The sequence below is a fragment of the Falco naumanni genome, chromosome 1 (assembly GCF_017639655.2).
Source record: "Falco naumanni isolate bFalNau1 chromosome 1, bFalNau1.pat, whole genome shotgun sequence".
NCBI classification, from domain to species: Eukaryota; Metazoa; Chordata; class Aves; order Falconiformes; family Falconidae; genus Falco; species Falco naumanni.
The window spans coordinates 105,157,512-105,178,011 of NC_054054.1; the positions used below are offsets into that span (position 1 = coordinate 105,157,512).

Sequence of the window (20,500 nt, forward strand, 5' to 3'; positions counted from 1 at the left end):
TCTACCCTGATAAATCATCCAGAGAGAGAACATGCACGTTTAGGTGGCATGAAAAAATAGGCTAATAATGTGATTGTATAGGAGTACTCAAAATATTTCAATACGTTTGTGTAGATAAATTATCATTTGTTTTAATATTCAGTTGTGTGTACCCTTTTTAGCTGTTCTGCTTGATCGCAGTGATTTGCTAGCTGTATGCGAGTGCTGGAGTTGGATGCTTTTCCTGTTTTGATCACAGCCCAGGCAGTAAAGGCCACTACACTTTAAACAGATAATAAATCATATGGTGTCCTTGCTAACCAACATTGCAGATTCCCCTGGGTCTGAACTGAACATCCTTCTTTCTGTTCAGTTTAGTGCAAAGAAGGTAGAATTCTATTTGATGTTAGTGTAATACTTCTGAGACAAAGTCTGATGGGGAATTTTTCCAAACTGCCAAAAATAAATCCCACCAGCAGGGTTTTAGCTGGTGACTCGAAGTGTGTGTATTCCTGACTTCTGTCTATTTTTACTTCCCTTTTGTTGTGAGTTGTCTAAAGTTTTGATGCTGTTTATCCAAGGAATGAATTATAAAAGCCGTCTATAAACTCCTTCCAAGATGGAGAGAAAACAAAAAGTGGTGTGAAGAAGTTGTTCATGCCTTTTGTTATCATGTGTGCCATTTGTCCACTTACCTGCATGGCATATTTGACTGCATGTAAAATACTGGGGCAGATTCCTTTCAGTTACACTTCTTAGGCCGTTTGCTCCATGAAGGTAATGGAAGTGGGATGCTCTGTCTCTCTTGTTCAGCTGCAACAGATTTCAAGTTATTGCTAAGACTTCAAGTTGTCAAAGCATTTTACGCTGTTAAACTGTGTGCTCTAATGATCAGCGCGTCCCAGGATTGCCTCAGATTGATTACACTTGTATAACTGATTGCTTGCCAGTGGGACTGAATCGCTTGGAGCTGCATTCTCCCCTATCATGAAATGTTTTAAAAACAGTTTTACCAACAACAAAAGCTGCTGTCTAAATGAAGCACAACACATTTTCCCATTATGGCATGAATTTTGCTTGGTAACGTTTTGATTGCTGGGATGAGTGTTTAGCATCCTGAATTTGCTAAATGAAGGATGTGTGGGAATAAAATTTTGTACTTGAAAGCTTTTCTCCCGTTTTGACAGCTTGACCAACTGTTTTCTTGGCTTTGGGATGCCCCTTCTATTCCTGTTTTTTCCCCCCAGCTTTTCTCCCTCTTCTCTGCTATAAACAAGCAACATCTCTCATTATTAAAGATGAATACGAAGGCAAAGTTCTGACATAGTTTATATCATGAAATAAAAAGTGCTGCGAATCCTGTCTTTCAGAAGTTAGTATGTGTCAGACGATGCAGTTCAATAGCAGGCTTTTGGCTAGAGCTTGCCACACACAGAGAAAAGAGCAGGGCTTAAGTTCTCCTGCCTCCAGAGCGGCTGTGCTTTATTTTACTGAATTCCTTTGCGGTGCTTTGTCATCTGCTGATGTACCTAGGGTGATTTCTGATGCTTACACCATGCCCTTAGGCAGTGGGAATAACGTCCTGCTCTTGAGAGTCATGCAAGCAAGAGACTCAGGGCTGGTCTGGAATTAGATCTCCTGTATTTCTGCATTCAGTTTTGACATCAGTTTGCTGGCTGGCGCCAAACTAGTCAGTAAATTCAGTGGCAATACAAAGGACAGAAGCCCTAAACCCAATGATTTCCTACCAGCTGAAATTTTTATTTCGAGAAATGTTGCTTTGCTTGGATGGTATAATTTTTTCCTGATTTTATAAAGGGTGCCAGTGTCCTGACTGTAAATCTAATGGCTCTGTTTGTAATTTCACTGTGCATTAAAACCTACCATGCCAGATTTTGGCCCTGAATGTGGGCATTTATTTTGCCATCAGTGGTTATTGTTACTTTCTTCAATGTCGTCATCATCATCAGGTTACGAAGAAAACATGTTATAAAACATGCACAGCCCTCTGGTCTCCCAGAGTAGCCAGAAGCGGGGAAAAGCTGCTCAACCTGCCAGTCTGCTCTGGTACAGACATAATTTGTAGGTGTTTATGATAGGCAAGAACAGTATCTAACCTTTTTCTGTCCTAAAACAGACATCAGAAAATATCAGGAAACGTTTAGATGACTTAACTTGGTCTAAGAACAGAAGCATTCCTTGGTTTGGTGCTGAAGAGGGAGCTTATAAAGCTGCAACATTATCCTTAACTTGATGGGGATTAGCTGTCTGTTAGTGCAATAACCATGTAAGAAGTGAAATTTGGCTGATCATTTGTCTTTGATAGCTTCATTTGCGTTTGGCCCCCTAAGCCATTTCTTAGGGAGTGAGAGAGCTCCTGATACTCCAACTCTCTGCATGACTTGTCATTTAAATGACAAAAATCACTTCTCTCAAAAGCTTACTTTTCCTTGAGGAAAATCAGATTAAATCCAGGGCTGAGGATGTTTTGGTGAGTGGTTTAATGCCCAATATGTTGCATGACTCTAGATGTAAAAGTAAATGCATTGGAAAAGAGAATTTCCCAACTTTTTAAGGTCGTCTTCTTCTCTAAAAGGCCTAAGGCTTTACTGAACCCATTTATCTAGAGAAAATACTTCAAAGACCTCATTATGACCTCTTGCGTGAGGTTCAGGGTAGCTGTGGGTCTGTGGCCTGTGTGAAGCTAGGAAGATTTTGTGGTTACTTATGAAGTTCGTGACTGTGCAAGTTGTGAGCAGTGTTCTCAGATCATCATAGGACTCTTGGCTGAAGGGGGTGTCTGGAGGCTGATGAGATCTCATGCCCTAAAAATGGGTCTGTAGCACCCACACAAGGTCTGGTCAGCTGTGGCTTGGAAATCTCCAAGGATGGGATATCCACCTTCTCCCTGGATAACCCACATCAGTGCTGCTCTCGTCAGTGATGCAGCATCATGTTACTGTTTTATACCTCTTACAGATTTATTTCTAGCTGTAAGTGTACTATGAAGTTGCTGCTTGTACCTCGTCAGTGGCATACCATAGCAAAAACAGGAGTGCAGCTTCTTGGCTGTGCATGAATAATACAGTGTCCTCTGCAAAGCTACAGGATTTTATTCTTCAGGCATGCAGATAATGAGAATTCTGAGAATTTGTAAGTGAATTAGACCCAAACCAGCTCAGAAGTGGAGCCACTGAGAATTTTATGCAAGATAGATATACCTTTGTTGTCCTAAATTATCTTGGTTGCCAAGTAAAAATACGCTATAAACTTTTGCAGTGGTTCTATGGGCAGTATTTTAATGAATGCTGTGGTGTTAATTCAGAGGAAGAATTTTTAGTTATACAGAAGCTAACAAATAATACTGTCGTCTTCAATGTGGCGATTTCCAATTCTTTGATGGCTAAAGTCAGAGCACTCTTGAGAAAATAATAAATAAAATAAATAAAATAGACCTTTCACAAAATACCGACACTCTTAGTTGAAATGATGGTTCAAAGTCGTCTTCCTTTAAGCCTAGCTTCCATTTGTGGAAATTTCTTTGGCATAAGTTCAGAGGTGTAGCTGCTGTTTAGGTAGATAGAGGCATTTACTTCTTCTAATCGCATTAGTGTTTCAGCTGAATTACGAGATTGAAGGCGTTCAGTGCTTACCCAACATCACTAGTTTTGTTAATTAATACTGTTTGCAACAGATACAGGTATATGTCAAACTGGAAATGCAGACTTGTTCAAAATTAATTCTAGGTATACTTTTATTTTAATCAAAGCTCCCGTAAAATGTGATCAGAATTTAAGTAGTATTTCAGAACTGAAAGTTGTGTTAGGAAAAACTTGACAATGACTTGTCCTTTCAGATTTTTCTGATGAAATACCTTGCTTCTGTCTTCTAGGACCTGCGCAAACAGGTAGCTCCATTACTGAAGAGTTTCCAGGGAGAGGTAAGAGCTTATGCTTCTTATGGTGCTTTCGATATTGCTTGACATGAGTGTGGTGTGCTGGCAGTCATTCAGCATGGCTGGGTGGGTACGGAGCCCTTGAGCAGAGAGCATTGCAGGGGTTCAGCCCTTCTGCGTTTTGCTGTGTGCAGGGTATGGCTGTGAGAGGCTGGATTTGTGCTGGACAAGCTAAACTGGTCAAATCACTTTGCATTCAGCATACCTGAGCGTAAGCTTACCGTTGCAGTGACTCAGGTGGCACATGCTAACTCGCTATGCCTCAATGACTTGATGGTTTCAACGCTTAATGAATGCAATGTGTTGTACGTCTACAAAAATACAAGATACTACAAATTGTTTTCACCGTAAAACTTTTCAGCTGTAAAACATCATATTGTAGAGGGTTTGATGGAAAACCTTAAGTTGGCAGGTGTTTGTTGGAAAACCAACAGAAAATGTTAACAGTGCTGGTGCTGGCTCTTTGATTTCTCTTCACACCACTCCGCTAAGAAACACGTGATTTGAGTGATCACTAGGTTAAAAGCTGACTGTTGGGTTTTTTGAAGAATTTCTATAGGAAAAGGCAGCTGGGCCAATTACAGAATTTTACATTTTAGCTGGGGACAGCCATGAAGTGCTGGCTTCACGTGAGTGCTTAGGCCAGATGGGAGCTGTTGTACTGCCTCTAGGAAAATGTCATGTATGAAGTTTGCAAATTACATTTCTCCTTATAAAGATCAGTGCCTGCGTGGGGTGGTAGATTTAGGTTCTAGCTCACACCCTGTTACACGTTGTAGAGCCCTGCTCTTAAAAGTTAGCTGTGCTAAAGCAGCAACACTTCTTACTTTCTCAATGTGTAAGTTGTTGGCTGACTTTATATTGTTGCAGTTCCCACCAGAGCACGGAGAAACTCAGGAGCGTGTTTTCAGAAGTCTGCATAGGAATTAAGTGCACAGCTCCCGTTATGTGTAATGAGGGTTGCATTTCTGATTACTTGTACATCCTGATAAATATGTATCTCAAATAGGTGATAATTCCTGATCTTAAAAGCAGTATGATATTTTTTATTTTATGACCCAGTTTCCCAAGTATTGCTAGAAGTAAATAAACAGGACAACTTTGTCCTTGATATATCTAGTAGTAATTTGTGAGAACAAAGAATGACTTGTGTGAGTCCGTTTGCCAATGGAAATTTACACTTTAAAATTGCTCCAAGTGGATTGCAGTGCTCTTAAAACCTTTTCACTTTAGTTTCAAGCTTGCAGTGCTCTGAAAAGTGTATGTGTGCTTTCAGCACTGTTCTGTAGTGAAGAGAATGTCTGAGGATCAAGTAACAATCATAAATCCAAATTTGGCTACAGTGAAGGACGATTCTCCCATTAGATCTTGCCTGCTGGGAGACAGCTCACTGTTACCTCGGTATGGCTCATACACGCTCCTCTTCTGCAGTTTTGCTTCACTAATGTAAAAGTGAAGTTTATGCTGGTATAAATTCAACCTCACAAATCTGTTGGTAGAAAACCCCTCTTACGTAAATGAAATATGAATACGTTACAAGATTGTGCTGCTGAATCACTGAGCTGGTGATTCCAGTCTCCCTGATCTAGACAGGGGTTTAGAAACCTAAAAAACCTGAACTTACCATGATTGAGTACATAAATGCAGAACATTAAACTGTGAATTGTAGTATCTGATTATAGATGTAATTACTGTCTCTTGTTTCGGTAACAAATCAGAACACCAAGAATATTAGCCTGTTCTGGTGAGTTATATTTTAGCGCTCCGTATATAGATTTGCTGTCTGTTTATTGTTAAGGCTGATTTTCTGAAAGATCACGAGATGAATGCTCCAGGTATCTCAGGAACAAATAGTGTGAAGTATATAGGCTCTTCTCCATCACAGATTCACTGGAGATGCCTCAACTTGCTCTCCCCAGAGATGGCTCAGCAAGCAGTGTTGCTGGGGGCTGGACACCCATCCAGGAGCTCTGTAAGATTGCTTTGCAGTAGCATGAGCGTTACCTGGTTGTTAGGTGGTATTTAATGTCTTGGGAGGAGGTGGCAGAGGGACCTCTTGGTCGCACAGTACGTGTACTTTGGGATGTGAGCAGGGAGGAGGAAGGAGGAATAGGGAGTGATCTGCTCATAAGAGGTTTCCTACTTCTACTACATAGACTTCAGTTTTCAGCCCCAGACTAGGATTTTACTTTTTTTAAAAAAAACAACAGGAATAAGTAAGTAAGTAAAACTGAGGTAAGTGGAGAAGTAGTGAAACTAGATGTTTTCTAGAGTCTCTTCTGCTGGAGAGCGAGTGTCCTTGAGCCGTGGGTAGGGAATGCTGTAGGAGTGCTCTGGTTCACCTCTGTAGTATTGTGGATGGTGTCGCTGAACTTTGGAGCACCACCTTCTTCTGATCTGTCGCTCATATGGAAGCTAGGAAAAAGGGTTCTTACATGATGCAGCTTCTCTTCTTACCATGCAGAGAGTCTCCACCACGTTTTTGCACTGAACTCCTGCCTCCACTGCTGTTGCCCCACCCTTTTCTTGATCTCTAATGACAGAACTAAGTAAGTGGGTTTTGCATGTCCAGGTAATAATAAATTCCAGTTCCACCTCAGAAGGGAAGCAGGCTTTTGCAAATCCCATGTGGGATGACTGCGTTCCACCGGGCTTTGGGCACTAGGGAGGGCCAGAAGATCAGAAGGGACAGACAGCTCCCTAACAAGCAAAAGTATTTAAGTAGCTTTATGTGGATATTGCTGGGTTGTGCGTACCTAAGGACTGGCTCCCCACCTCCTTCCTTGCCTCAGCACTTTGGCTAGTGTGTTCCCATGGCAAACACAGTTTTCTTTTTCCCCCTTTTTTGCTGGCTTATTTTTCTGCCAGGTTGGTTCAGTGGAGCAGCTTGCTGCAGGCGTCTGCTGGGCAGGGCAGAGGCCAGGAAAGCAAAGCCAAGGGCAGGAGGAGTGCAAACGTGTCAGCTTAGGTTGACTTAAACTGTCCTTGAACTGTGCCCTCAGTGAGCCTGACGTTATTTGGAGAGAGGTTAACTTAAGCTCGCGTATTTAAATATCCTCCCAAGCATGCTTTATGGGACATCTGCTTGTAAACCTGTGGCTAGTTGACTTTTTAAAATAAATCCACAGGTCACTTTAGCCAGTTTTTCTTTTCAGTTTGAGCATGGATATTGATAATCCCTCCACCCCGTCCCTGCCCCCCCAGTGTTGTGCCTTTGTATAATATTTATAAAACACCCCCCCCCCCAACCAGAACATTCTGCATTCCATAGATATTTATCTCGTTCACTCAGATGAAAACTGTTCCAGTTATCAAATATGCAGTTTCCATTAGTAGTTGGAAATAACTTATTTTGTATAGATCTCTGTGCTTTAAGTAACTGGATTTTTTATGATGACAGTTAAAGTAAAAGCATTATGAAATGGAATTTAGCATGCTACAAATTTTAAAATGCATTCCTAGTTCAATGTGAGACCCTATTAATTCATCGCTGTAGTATAATTTTATTACAGTACTTTTTCCTTATTTAGGATTTTAATGGAAATTTGAATGCAGATTTTTTTTTTTAGATTAACAGAATGTTGTGTCTTATTCAAAGTTGATGGTATTGTTCTTTTTATTTTTGTGGATAACCTTTGTAGCTTCCCTGGAAGATTTAACGTCTGGATAATGAAAATGGACTATTGTGAGCAAGACAGAAGTCATCAAATTAGGAGGGCATAGTTCCTGTCTTTTCTATCTTTTTTTTTTTTTCTTTCTGGTTATCATTAACCTGAGGATGCAACTTAGTAATTGTTTATTCATCATATGCTGGGCTAAATACAGGACAGAATCAGAAAATGCTAAAGAGTTTTATCATTCAATCATAAAATTATTATGTATCGTTTGCAAGGCACTCCTTCAAGTAACCATCTGAATAAGCTGTGTTCTGAGTAAGGTCATTGTACATTGCCATGTTTACATCAGTGGATGGATATTTGTAAATCTTAACCAAAAAAAAAAGTTATGTTCTTGGGCTATGTTAATTTACAGAACTAAAGTTGTGGTATGGAAATCTAGTGTTGGAATCTGTATTTGTGAAGTCATCAAATAGATATTTTAAGGCTGGGAAAGGATTTCCTGAAGTCATTAGCATTCTTTTCATGTGGCATAACAGTACTGTCCAACAGTAATGCAGTAATCCCTCATTTGGAGAACCCTTTAAGGCACATACTCCAAAACAACACACTGGACTTTTATTTCTGTGGAAACCATTTCTCATATTCTTCTCACAAAGCAAGTACTTTTAAGGGTATTGCCATTCTGATGAGACCACTTGGGCTCCCCACTTAGCTGAATTGCTCTTTAAACTATTAATTTGGTCAGTAGAGTAATTTAATAATTTTCCATGTGCAGACGGCAGAAGCTGAAAACAGTTTGGTGTGCTGGAACTACTAATCATGCCTTTGAAGGGCTACTCTAATAATGTGTGTGCCTAAACAACTTCAGACCTGCTTTCCTTCTGCATTTTGAAGGAGTATTCCTGAGCTGATACTAATCTCTCTTTTTTTTTTTTTTTTTTTTTTTTACCCCCTTTAATTTCCTTATGTTAAATTTACAAACCTAATTAATGCAATTTCTTTCCTGTAGGTTCACTCCATGATGGCTCAATTAGAGTAGCAGTAGAACTGTGGTTCAATATTCAGGCCAGCTTCATAATTGAAAACACATTTTCTTCTCAAAAGCTGCAGCTGGTTTGGTTCTGCTCATGCAGAAAAGGATATAACCTTGCATAACATAGGAAATGAACGGTTGAGAGAGAAGCCAAATTCAATTTCAGTCAGATATTTTGAGGATAAGTCCATGATCTATGGAAGCAAGGGAATGAAAAGTGTGTGTATGTGGAAAGCAGCGTATTCAGCACTCTATTAATCACGGCTAGCCTGGGTGCTGTTGTGTGCTGTTGCGTTAGCACTGATTCTAGTACAGAGGCTGGAGAGCAGCCAAGCACTCCAGAAGTTAACCTCTTAAAGACCCTGAGCTGCTTTCTGTTGAATAAATGTAATTTTGTGGTCAGAAATAAATGCTTGTGATGTAGCAGGAGCTTTGAAAACAACAGCGTGGCAAAGCTATTACAAATTGCTCTGTGTTGGGGAAGTCAACAGCATACATCAAAATTCAGAGCTCACGTCACGCTGATTTAGGCCCAGAGCTTTCCTGCTTTTCAGTGAAAGTCCCATTAAACCACTCTTTGTAACAAAATGGAGTAAATGTAATATTTTTGGCGGGTAATTGTTTTATTTTAATGTCCACTTGACGGGGCGTGGGTGGTGGGTAATTTCCTTTGTACAACAGGAGCACGGGCATGGTTTTGTGCTTCGTCTCGATGCTGTTTCCCAGTGCTAGCAGGAAAGGGAGAGAGACGTACAGCGTGCTTTTGGGGTAGCAGCCGCTCAGCAGCCTTTCATTTCTTTGTTTACAGAAGTGTGTAAATGATTATTTATTTATTTTTGGCTGGCTTGATTGCAGTTGAAACAACATCTTTCCTGAGGAAGGTGATTTAAATATACTTCAGCATCTCCAAGGCAGATGTGCTCTCCCTGATGAGTGTTAGCGTGTCTGCTGCCAGCACTGGGCTGCAGCATCGAAAACGTCCCCAAAAGAAGAGACGCTTAAGTGCAGTGATGGGCGGAACTGTAGAAACTCTCAAATACAGTCAGAGCCTCTGCTGTATGTGCCTCTTTTTCCTTCCCATATCGATACCTTCCTGGGACAGACCCCAGCTAGGGGGGTGACAGGCAAGGTCCCAAACCTAACATGTACCACCAGAAGCAAAGCAATAGGCACCATGCACCTTTCTGAAGCTCTTGCAGGTTTGTCTCCATCCCATCCACTGCACAGGCAAGTTGTACTGAGACAGCAGTTACTACTAGGGTAACTTTGGGGAGGATCAGCCCAAATCCTCTTATTTTTATATAATTGACAAAGTGCTGAAATTTCTGTTGGCAGCTGGTGGGCTGTCTATATTAAGGCCCGCTATGCCGCTGCCATGCATTTGGATGAAATGATAACAGTGGTGGGAAACTATTTATGCAAAATGCAGACAGGCAGCACTGTTTCAGTTCGCAGTGTCAGGAGTATCTTCTCATCCTTTTAAAAAAACAGAGCTTGAAGTGTGCTGGAAGGAATGGGGATGGGAGGGCTGTGCTGGGTGCGGTATTCTGCTGAGTGTCATTATAATCCAGTCCCTGTTTCTCCAAATACAGATTTATCTCTGTGTTTATTACAGAATTGCTGTGAGGCTCTATACAAGCCGGTGTCTGGTCTTGCTTTTTTAAAATAGAGAAGCAAAAGGGTAAGCTCAGTATAAAATATTAGCAAAAGGATACATTTTGGTATTTATGTGCAGGTGGATTTTGCATAAAGGCAGTTAATGAGCTCTTTCTTGCAAGGATTCCTCTGCCCTGATTTTTTAAAATATATAAACAAAAGTTTGGTTCATCCATAAGGCAGAAAAGCGATTGTGGGTTCTAGGTCACTGTTGACAGATAGAGGAGGAGAAGCTGACAGGCAGGTGAAAGCACCCACTCGTTTTACTGTGCAGCTAGCTCCTTCTCCTGCTGGGAAGCTGGAGAGGATGTCGAATAGCACAGGCTGCTCTGCCCTGGCAGGAGCGCCAATTTCTCTCCTTCCTCCCCTGTCTCACTTTGCCACATCAAGCATGGTTGGGCTGGCTATGGCAGGAGATGTTCTCCATCCCACCTTGTGTCTTGCACAACCTCAAGGATCCGATGTGGCAAGCTCTGACATCTTGGTTAGTGGCATAGAGAATAATTGGCAGACTCGTTGTCTAGAAAAATGTTCTTTTAGTTTCTTGGGAAGTATGCATTCCCCGTTGGGACGTCATTCTCTTCTTACTTCCTGCTATGGGTTTGTGTTTTACCTTTTTTTGCGTTATGCAAATTCATGACTGGCCTGTGCCAACCAAGGAGAGAGGTTAGGATGCAAGGTATAAAATTACAAGGGTGAATAGTCTATTCATGTGCCTGAGGTGCCCCAGCCAAAGTGGGGCACTCCAAATGTGGTTTCACACAGGGTTCTTACACCCTCCCTTCAAACGTCGAGGTACAATGTGATTTGACTAATCAGTAGCACCCACATTACTGATTACTAATCAGAGTAAAACTTTGCAAATCACCTGTATTTCTGCAGCATTCTTGCTGCTTGTATATTGATCCAGACACCCCTGCAGTCAGTCTTGCTAAGAGTTTGTTACCTATGACACCAGAAAGGTTTAAATAATGTGTCAGAGGGGCTAGGATGCTGGCATTATCTCTGTTGTCCAAGGGTATCCTCTATCCTTCACAGACGGCTCTAAGCTTCCATGAGGCAAAGTCCTTATTTCCAGGACCAGGCTGTCCTTTAGTTTGTTTTACTTAAGCATGAACTTTGAGACTTTGTTATTACGTCTCCAGTAAAATTCATTACATTACAGCGCATAATGTGAACTAATATGTGCATTAACAAAGTAAACAGCATTTTCATATGATAAAGACATTGATAGAATAGTTAGGGAAGGGAATTTTCAGAACATTTGATGCTTTGACCCTCCTTTTCCCATCCGTATGTTGTCGCTCTTGTTTCATGCCATACCTAAGTGATGCCAGTGTGGGACTGACACCGGCTGGCAAGTGTCCTTGCTTGCCCCAGCCCTGGGTGCCCACCTCCTCCCTCATGCTGAGTCTAGCAAATGCACAGGATGAGTCAGTTAGTTTGCTGGCATGATGGAAAATAAATTCTTTCTCTCCTTCGTTGCTTAGTTTTTCATCGAGTCAGTGAGCTGAATCATGCTACACCAGTGCAATCCCTAGATCTGATGCAAGAGAAGTGGGAGCCTGTGGCCTGAGGCAGGAGGAGGTCACAGGGCTGCTCCGTTTGGTGCCCAGTGGATGGATTAGGAGTCAAGTGAGAGCAGCAAGTGTGAAACATCGCTCAGAAATGCAGAGAGGTGTGAGGAGGCAGACACACAGGTTTTCAGAGGATCCAGGAGAAGTTCAGCAATGATGGCATACCCACCGTCACAGTGATCTGAAGGCAGGGTAGCAAGTAATAAAAGCTATTTAAACAAAGCTGATACTCTGCAGTCAATATCTCGAGGCACATGTTGGACTGGGCTGTTTTACTGGGAAGGAAGATCAAAGATTGGAAAAGCAACAAGAAGCTGTCCTGTGAGAAAGAGGGAGCTGAGCTTTCCTCAGGGGATGGCAGCATTGTTTGTCTGGGAAAATCAGGATTTATCTGGGCATGAAAGGAAGAGGTTTCAAGGGTTCAAGGTTGCAGCTGTTTCATAGTGGAGGGAAGCAGAATTGAAAAGTTGAAGGATTTGAGTCCTTCTTAAAGCTTTTAACTTGAGGTGAAACCAACAAGTTGGTGAGGCAGGCATGCTCTTCCCAAGCTCTTTCCTGGTAGCATACCTATGCACTGCACCCAGGCAGCTTTGCTAAACAGATCGGTATTGTAGCCACTGTGAAGTCCTTACTTTTGTTAAAGAATTTATGGCACAGCTGAAATGTATGCCATATGCTTTAAGCAGCTGTACAGGAATAATTTATTTTTAACTTTGCTTCAAAACTCTTTAATTGCAGCAAAGATAAAAAATAGTATTTTTCCTTTTTCTTTTCTCAGCTGCGAAAGAAATTAACTGGGATGATGAACTTATTTTTATTATTTTGTAAAATTATAGTGTTATACTTCTATTAATTAATTTATTAATATAGATCTCTGTTGGTGTTAAGAAAGGGAAACAAGCCAACCCTGCACAATTCCTAGTCCACACAGACCCAGTGTCTTGTAGAGCTGTTGCAGTGCACCACCCTGGCAACTGATGTACTGTTCCATGTGAGAGAGCAGCTAAACTCTATTGTAATGGCTTCAGAGAAAGACCAATGCCATTGCATAACATTAGTAATGCTTGCTAGACCTGGCATTTGATTCCAAGGAGCTATTCAAGAATATAGCACAGCTTAAAATATGGTGTGTTAATGAGTTGTTATCATGCTTTTCCCTTTGTTTAACATGTTTCTTACAATTGTTAATGGCATTTTGGTAGCTGGAAGTAATTGGAGGCAAATGGAGAGACTTTGTGATGCAAAACAATATGACAAAAAATGTGTAAGAGAGCTTTGCAAATGAAGGGCGATGGGTGTCTCATTAAGGCTTCTATCTATGAAGAATCAAAACAGAAAAATAACTTCTGTTTTAAGTAATTTATTTCTACTTGATAAGTCAGTTCCAGTTCAGGTGCAGGACAGTAAAAGACCTATCTTTCATGTTAAGGTGGCTAATGAGAGTGACAATTACAACTGAAGAGCAATGAGGATAAGTAGAAGAGTTAAGACTACAAAATTCATATTTAGCGTGTGTTTGAGACACTGGATATGCAGTTAATTGTACTGCAAGTAAGTCACTGACACTTCGGTAACAGCATACAGACACAGAAAGCAAGGTGATCCCTTTACTAAGGAGTTGTCCTTGGGATGCCAGGTTCTCTAAAAACAAAAGAAAATGCTGAAATTATCCAAGTTGATCTGTCAGGAACAACACATCGTGGCCATGTGCCGGTCTCATGGTCTGCAAATGTGTTGATGTGCTGATACCTGTAAGTTCAGAAAATTTAAGTGTTGATGCAAAATGCACCGGCATCTGGCAGTCCCAGTTTCCTTGCAAATAGCTTTATCTTCCTGTTCCATCTTTCAATTCAGAAACACAATTGTGCAGCCTTCTGTCTGACCATGGTCGATGCGACAATACCATGTACAGTACAGCACAGAAGAGCATCCCACTCCTGCAAACCTGAATACAGAATCCTAGGGGATTTGTGGGGCAGCAGACATCAGACTTTAATTAATGCTGAAATTTCTTGGTGCATAAAGAATGACAGATTCCAAAATAAAGCCACAGACTTTGCTTTTATCTTTCTGAAAGTGACACTGGACAGAGCTGAAAAAGGAAGAGCAGTGTTCAGATAATCAGCATCTTCCCTGACACAGGTGGCCAGATTTATAGTGCTTACCTAAATGTGAAGGTGATTCATTGATTATGTTTTGATTTTAGCCAAGTGTAGTAGATATTAGACTGTGATCAAGCATTTCTAAAGTAGGCTGTCCATGCTACTGGAGTAGCGTGCCGGCAGTATCGGGCAAGAAGCTGCTGTTGTGGCAGTGGAGAATGGAAGCAGACCAAGGAGGTCTGCAGGGCCGAGTTGGAGGGAGATGATTGTGGAAGGGAAGGATGTCATTCATCCTCCAGGGTGAACTTGGTGCCCCGAGCAACAGCTCATGAAAACACTTGACCTGGAAAAACAAGGCAGATAAAGTGAGGACTGCTTTCAAACCGGTGTCTTGCTGTGGTTCCCTCCGTATAGCTCCGGTGATATTTTAAAGATGAAGAGTGTGCTAAGGCAGGAGGATTCCTCGTGTCTCATTTCTGTTATCTCAGTATAGCGCCAGTGGTATTATCAAGACAAATAGTATGCCAAAACTTAAAAGTGAACATATGTTTATGGGGGTGGTGGGGAATACAGAGGTCACTGTTGTTTCTCTCTAGTCAAAGAAGACATAATGGGGCCTGGTTTAGATAAATTAAGACTTGGAGCTAAGCTCATGTCAAGACTACACTAGTGTAATTATAAGTTGACTTCTTTCAGGGTCCCTGAAGTTTTTAGAGTCATAAAAATGCTCAGCAAGAGTTTTATAATGTAGTTCAACTGTTTTAATGTGAGCTAATTGCAGCTCATCTGTGTTGGCTCCCGAACCAATTTTACTTTGATTTGAAAAATTTTCAGTGAACTTCCAGATACTTACTTCCATGTTTTCAGTGCTCTGTTTCTGAATTTCATTTATATTTTATTATTTTTGATGTCTTTTTCGTCACGTATTTCCTTACACAGCAGGAAGCTGGCATACTTCATTTTTTTTTTTTTTCAGTTGAAGTTGTCATGGTGCTTTTTCTAAATTTTATTTTAAGATAGAAAATAGTTGTGGTGCTCTTTCTGCCTGGTGGGATTGTTTGGAATTTTGGTTCTGAATATTGGGAGGGTGGTACGGGGTGAAAGTTCCTGTGATTTACAAACTGCTTCCATCAGAAAGACTCTGATCTCCTTGGAAGATGTTGTTTCAATTCTGTTTTATATTTCGATCACTGTATAACTGTTAAGGAGTGAATAAACCATACCTTTTGTAATACTAAGGGAGAATATAATTACAAATGCTTTTTATTAAAATGTGGAAAAACTGTAATAGGAAAACAAATCTATCCTGTTATTTCACAGAAATGCAAGCATTTTAAATGCTTTGGTTTTCGTAAAAGGGACAAATTAATTTTTCAAAATACAGTACAGAATCAGTTCTGTAATGCTAATTGTATTTAATAATAGTAATTTAAATTTGGCTGTACTCTGCTGAGCAGCAGTGAGAGAAAATTGTATGTGGGAACGTTAAAGTCCAGAAGTCTAACATATGGTGTGCTTTGGCCTTCAAAGTCTGTCTTTATGTACCCATGAAATATCTCAACTGCAAAAGTCTTTCTGATGGCTGCCCCCTCCTTTCTTGCCTCTTCACAAACGGTGTCTGATACTCCCAAGCATTGATTTACTACCCGGTGCCTCTCTGCCTTTGGCAGTTTGTTCCATATTCTAATTTCAAATACTCTTTGTGTGAAAATGTTCTAACCAAATTACTTATGTTCTCATTCCCTAATGAGCATCAGTCCATCTGTGATTGCTTGAATTCAAATTAATAAATGGGTTATTCACAACCATCAATCCCTTGCTCTCCAGCACGTCATATGCCCTGTGAGATTCCAGTGCCTTTCTGTAGCCTTTCTTGCTGGGTAATCTCAAAAAGTCAAGTGTGGCCAGCATTTCTTGAGAATTTACATCTGCTCTGCACAACCTCCATCAATTTGGCCTTTGCTGCTTGTTTATCATCTTCCCAATACCTTTTTTTTTTTAAAAAAAAAAATAATTCATAAGAGTAAGTGGCAAATAGGTCAGTATTCAGTTACGCTACACCTCCACCAAGTTACATAAATGAATCCAGATTTGGGGGGATGTAACAAGATGGGAATTCGGTTTGTTTCTCCAAATGCAGTCTTGCCTTGTGTTACAATAACTTGTCTCTTTACAACCTCTTGCCGTATCTCAAGATTTCATTGCTGCTGCCAAACACTGTGCAGATGTTTTCCGTGTCCTTATTTTCCTCCTTGACCCCTCCCCTCGAGTCTTTTCTCGGTTTCTATGTTGTGCATTGTGCTTCTGTGTAATTTCTACAATTGTCCTTGTCCTTTGGTTTTCTGGCCTTAATCCTCTCTGTAATGATCTCTACAAGTCACTTATCAGCCATAAGACTAATCTATACCAGTCACGTGGTGCTCCTGCACTCTGCTCCTGTGCACTTTGCATCTGACTCCATTATTTTAATCATCTGCATTGTAGGATTCCCGCCCCCCAAATCCTTCCCTTCGCAAAGTCATTTTAGTACAAAGTAAACAGAAGTGGCACCAAATCTGACCCCGCAGCACCCTCCTGCTTATCTCTCCTCCTCCCAGCGCCGCTTCCTTTCCCTGGCACCCTCTGCATCCTGTGCCAGAGCCACTGCAAACCCCTGCAGCTGGCCGGGCTCCTAGCCTGCAAATCTCCCTCCCATATAACAAAATATCAGATACTTCCCTGAAATATACAGATACAGTAAACTCTGTCCATTGTTTCTGCCTTATCTACCAAATCAATAACGTCGTGAAAGAATTCAAGGACGTTTTTCAGACAGGACCTTCCTTTTTTTTAGTCCATGTTGACGTACACACCTTTAAATCGTTTCATAATATTAACTGCTTTTCAGATACGCAGAAGGAATAGTATCAGGCCTTTCTATCCGTAGTTCTTCAGATCCTTCCTTGCTTTTTATTAAAATATGGAAACGATAATCTCCATACTTTCAGTTTCCTGATTTCAGTAAGCTGCCGCAGAACCGTGTCAGGCTTTCCTGTTTCCCTTTCTGTCTCTTTCTGCTTTGGAGTATTAATTCAATCGACCTGGTCTAGGTCGGTGTGGTTGTTTTTTTTTAATATTTAGTAATTGTAAATCTTCTCTTTTCTAGTACATTCTACACACATTTACCAAAAAAAGTTTCTGTGGAATAAGTATTTTATTCTCAGGGCCATAAAGCCGCCTTTCCTTGTAAAATGAAGTTTTAGATGAAAATACAGATTTAGAGGAAAAAAACAGATTGTGTGAGGTATTATTTTCCCTCACCTGGGCAGACAGCCTCTCAGATCAGTATTGCATGCATTATAAAATACAAAGAGAAGCTAGTCAGAGGAGCCTGGCTTGAGCTCAAGGCAGTATAGACTTTATACGTCTGTTCCTGAGCTTTATTAGAAAACTTATTTGTGTGTAGAAGATGCACAGTTGTTTAGTGTTAAGTATCGCAGGGTGTCCAACAAATACATCATTTCGTCCTCTCGTCGGCTTAGTGGAAATAAAAGAAAAATATATTTCCCACAATAAAGGCAGAGTGTGACATCAGAAGTGCACGTGGTTCCCATTTGTTGTGTTGGATCTTAAGTGGTAAAGGAAAACAGTTGCTGAGGAGAGAACCTGTCTAGTAAATGCCATGCTTTTTGTAAGGATCTAAAGTAAAGAATCACAGTAGACAGCAGTGTTCATAAAAATACTGATGCTTGCTATTGTACTGAAACAGAACTTGAAATTATATTCAGTACAAAAATATCAGAAATAGTCTAACAGCACTGCTTCTGTAGGAGCTGTACACAGGAGACTTGGGTTCCCTTTTTGTGTATTAGCTAGTTATATATTCATTTATTTTTATAGCTGTAAGAGCTGTATTGGAGTAAGTCTAAAAGCCTTCTTTTCTCATCACCCCTTTTAGATTGATGCATTGGGTAAAAGAAGCAAAGAAGCAGAGGCAGCCTTCTTGAATGTTTATAAGAGATTAATTGATGTTCCAGGTAAGCAAATTATTTCCTTATTCTGAAAAACTGATGGTTTACATTAGTGTGAATGCTACTGGGCATTTTTTCTACTTTTGATAAGGTAAATATGAGCGATGGTTTTATTCTGAAACTGATACGCTCCAGTATTGTTTCAAATGGAAAGAACTATAAGACACATTTCATGACTTCTTTTAAAACTGTTGATTGCATTTACATTTTAATATTTGTATGAATCATTTTATATTATTACAATTCTCAGAAATATCTTTATTAGAGGGTTCAGACATTTTTAACAAAAAAGATACATCTTGAAGCTTCATCAAGAAGCAGCAATATCTGTACTTTTAAAGGACTGAGAAGATTTTTCATGCCTTCCAAAAAAAAAAACACCACCCACCCAAAAAAGCCTTACTGAAAAGTTAATCACTACCAAATTTCAATTCTGTTCAGTGTAAGTGTGATCATAAATTTTATTCAAAGGCCTTTATTTAATGTGTTTTCAACTTTCTTTTGTGTTTGGCATCAGAAGTTTCCAGTTAATTTCTTTTTACGTTTTGGGAGTTGATGTTTTTGTTTTCCCCAATGCTAGATAAATACTGTCTGAACAGATTTTTCTTTTTGCAACAGTACCCAAAGATGAGAGGGAGTTAAGAGTCCAAGTCTGCCACTTCCAAATCTTGGCCTGACTGAGCTGTTAGCATGTGATATGGTTTTATACTGTTATAAAATGTTGACATTATATATAATATTCAAAATACTTACCTCAAGAGAGGTTTTGAAGTAAAATTAATACTTGTAAGGGCTTTTAAGGCCTCATTGCAAAGTGCACCCTAGTCTTTACTTGCTTTACCTTTTAAGGAGCACATTGCATGCACACTTCAAATAAAAATTATTTTTTTAATGTTTTGTTTACAGCTTAACTGGTTAAAAGGTCACTGTTTTTCAGACGGTCAGTCAGAACTAACATATATATCTTCTATGCTTTCATATTTATAGTCAAGTAGTGCCCCATGCCAGTACCTGCTGTATTCAGTGCAGCATAGGTAGAGAGATGGAGGGACTGAGCATGCTCATCCTGGATCACAGTTGCCTCAGAAATGTTGTTTTTTAGGTTAATCAACAATGTCTGAGTTTTCATTTACTTCTTTCTTGCTCGTAGTCTTAGTAACGTTCCACAGGTGAACAGCTTCCTTTGCACCTCTGGTCGTGCTGTGGGAGGAGGCGGATAACTCAGAGGGGCTCGTGACTGTTGCTTACAGGGTGTGGGCAGTTTGCACTTGCGTGAGCAGCACAGGCATGGAACAGGCTCTCACAGCTCTGTTTTGTAAAGGAAACCCCTCTGTGAAAACGTACCCAACATACCTGCAGCCTGCAAGCCAACCACTCAGTGCTAAGGAGAGAAGCTGTGGTCCCTCCATCTCACACTAATGCAGCCCAGGGTGCTTGTTTCCTGCCATAATTTGGGAGGCAAGTAGGTTTGATGTCTAATGGTCTGGTTTTTGTCACGACTGAGTAGTCGTGTCAAACAAGAGCTGTGTGGGATCCTTTGCATGCTCGTGCAGAGGCTTTTGTCTGAAGCCTGGCGTTATCACAGGTGTTGGAAATCGAACAGCAGAGTCCAAGTGAAGCTTTGTGGAGAAGGTATATATCTCCCACTCACTCTGTAGGATCTAAATGGTGAAGGACTCTGCCAGCAGTTTGTAGGAGAAAGAATCTTCTCCTTTCCTTCATTTGCAAGAGCAAAATTTACACCCATTCTTCCACACTCCACAGTCTCTCTGCTGTCCAGCCTTTCCCTGTGTGTGCCTTATGTTACGTGTCAGAGAAATATTTCTTTGATATTCTTCGTGCATATAAAAATTTTCAGTCTGGCTAAACTGTGAGTGCAATGGAGTCTGTGGGATTAGAAATATCTACAGGTTTTAGTCCCATGCTCTATCTGCAGGCCTGAGAGGCACATGAGGAGCGTACTGATGCTGCTCAAAGAAAATTCCAGGTTCTCAAGGAGAAGCCTGGCCAGCCTCCTGTAGCTGTATGCAGGCATAACAAATACTCACTGTTTACAACACATACTGCAACGAAAAGGAAAACAGCCATTGGGAGTGTATGGCACTGGTATTCATCATGAAGTGGTAGGGCTGAGTTAGGCGTATGCAGTTAAGGGGCTTGCTTCATTGTTTTGGGGTTTTTATTTCCTTCTCAACGGATGGAGTCTTTTACGTTGGGTTATGTATCCATGGAGGGCTTTCCTTTATAAAAGACCGTCAGGATTCATTTATCACATCTGTTGTTTTGCCTTTATGTGGCTTTACATATCTTTTGACCTGTCCATTCGGTATTTCAAATATTTAGGTATACTTTTAGCTCCAAAATCCTGCTGTTTTCTTTTTGGTGTGAGAAGGGAGCTATGATGTTTTGAGAAAGCTATGACTGGAATGCTGCAGAGTGGTTATTTAGCATTAAGCATCGCTGTTACATGACAAGGGTGCAATTTTATCAGACTTTCAATATCCTTTATAGGACCATATAATAATTGCAGCTGAAGTCTAATTCCCAGCAGCCAATTTTATGGTTCTT

General features: G+C 40.6%; 1 protein-coding gene across 6 annotated transcripts in view; it reads left to right on the forward strand.

Moving 5' to 3' along the window:
• The window catches only part of CUX1 (cut like homeobox 1), a 281,274-nt gene that overhangs the window by 107,769 nt on the left and 153,005 nt on the right, over positions 1–20,500 (forward strand). For all 6 annotated transcript variants that reach the window (XM_040614108.1, XM_040614070.1, XM_040614078.1 and 3 more), the window contains exons 3-4: positions 3,872–3,919; positions 17,860–17,938. In XM_040614108.1, coding sequence (XP_040470042.1) covers positions 3,872–3,919; positions 17,860–17,938 — 127 coding nt within the window. The remainder of the gene's footprint in view (positions 1–3,871; positions 3,920–17,859; positions 17,939–20,500) is intronic.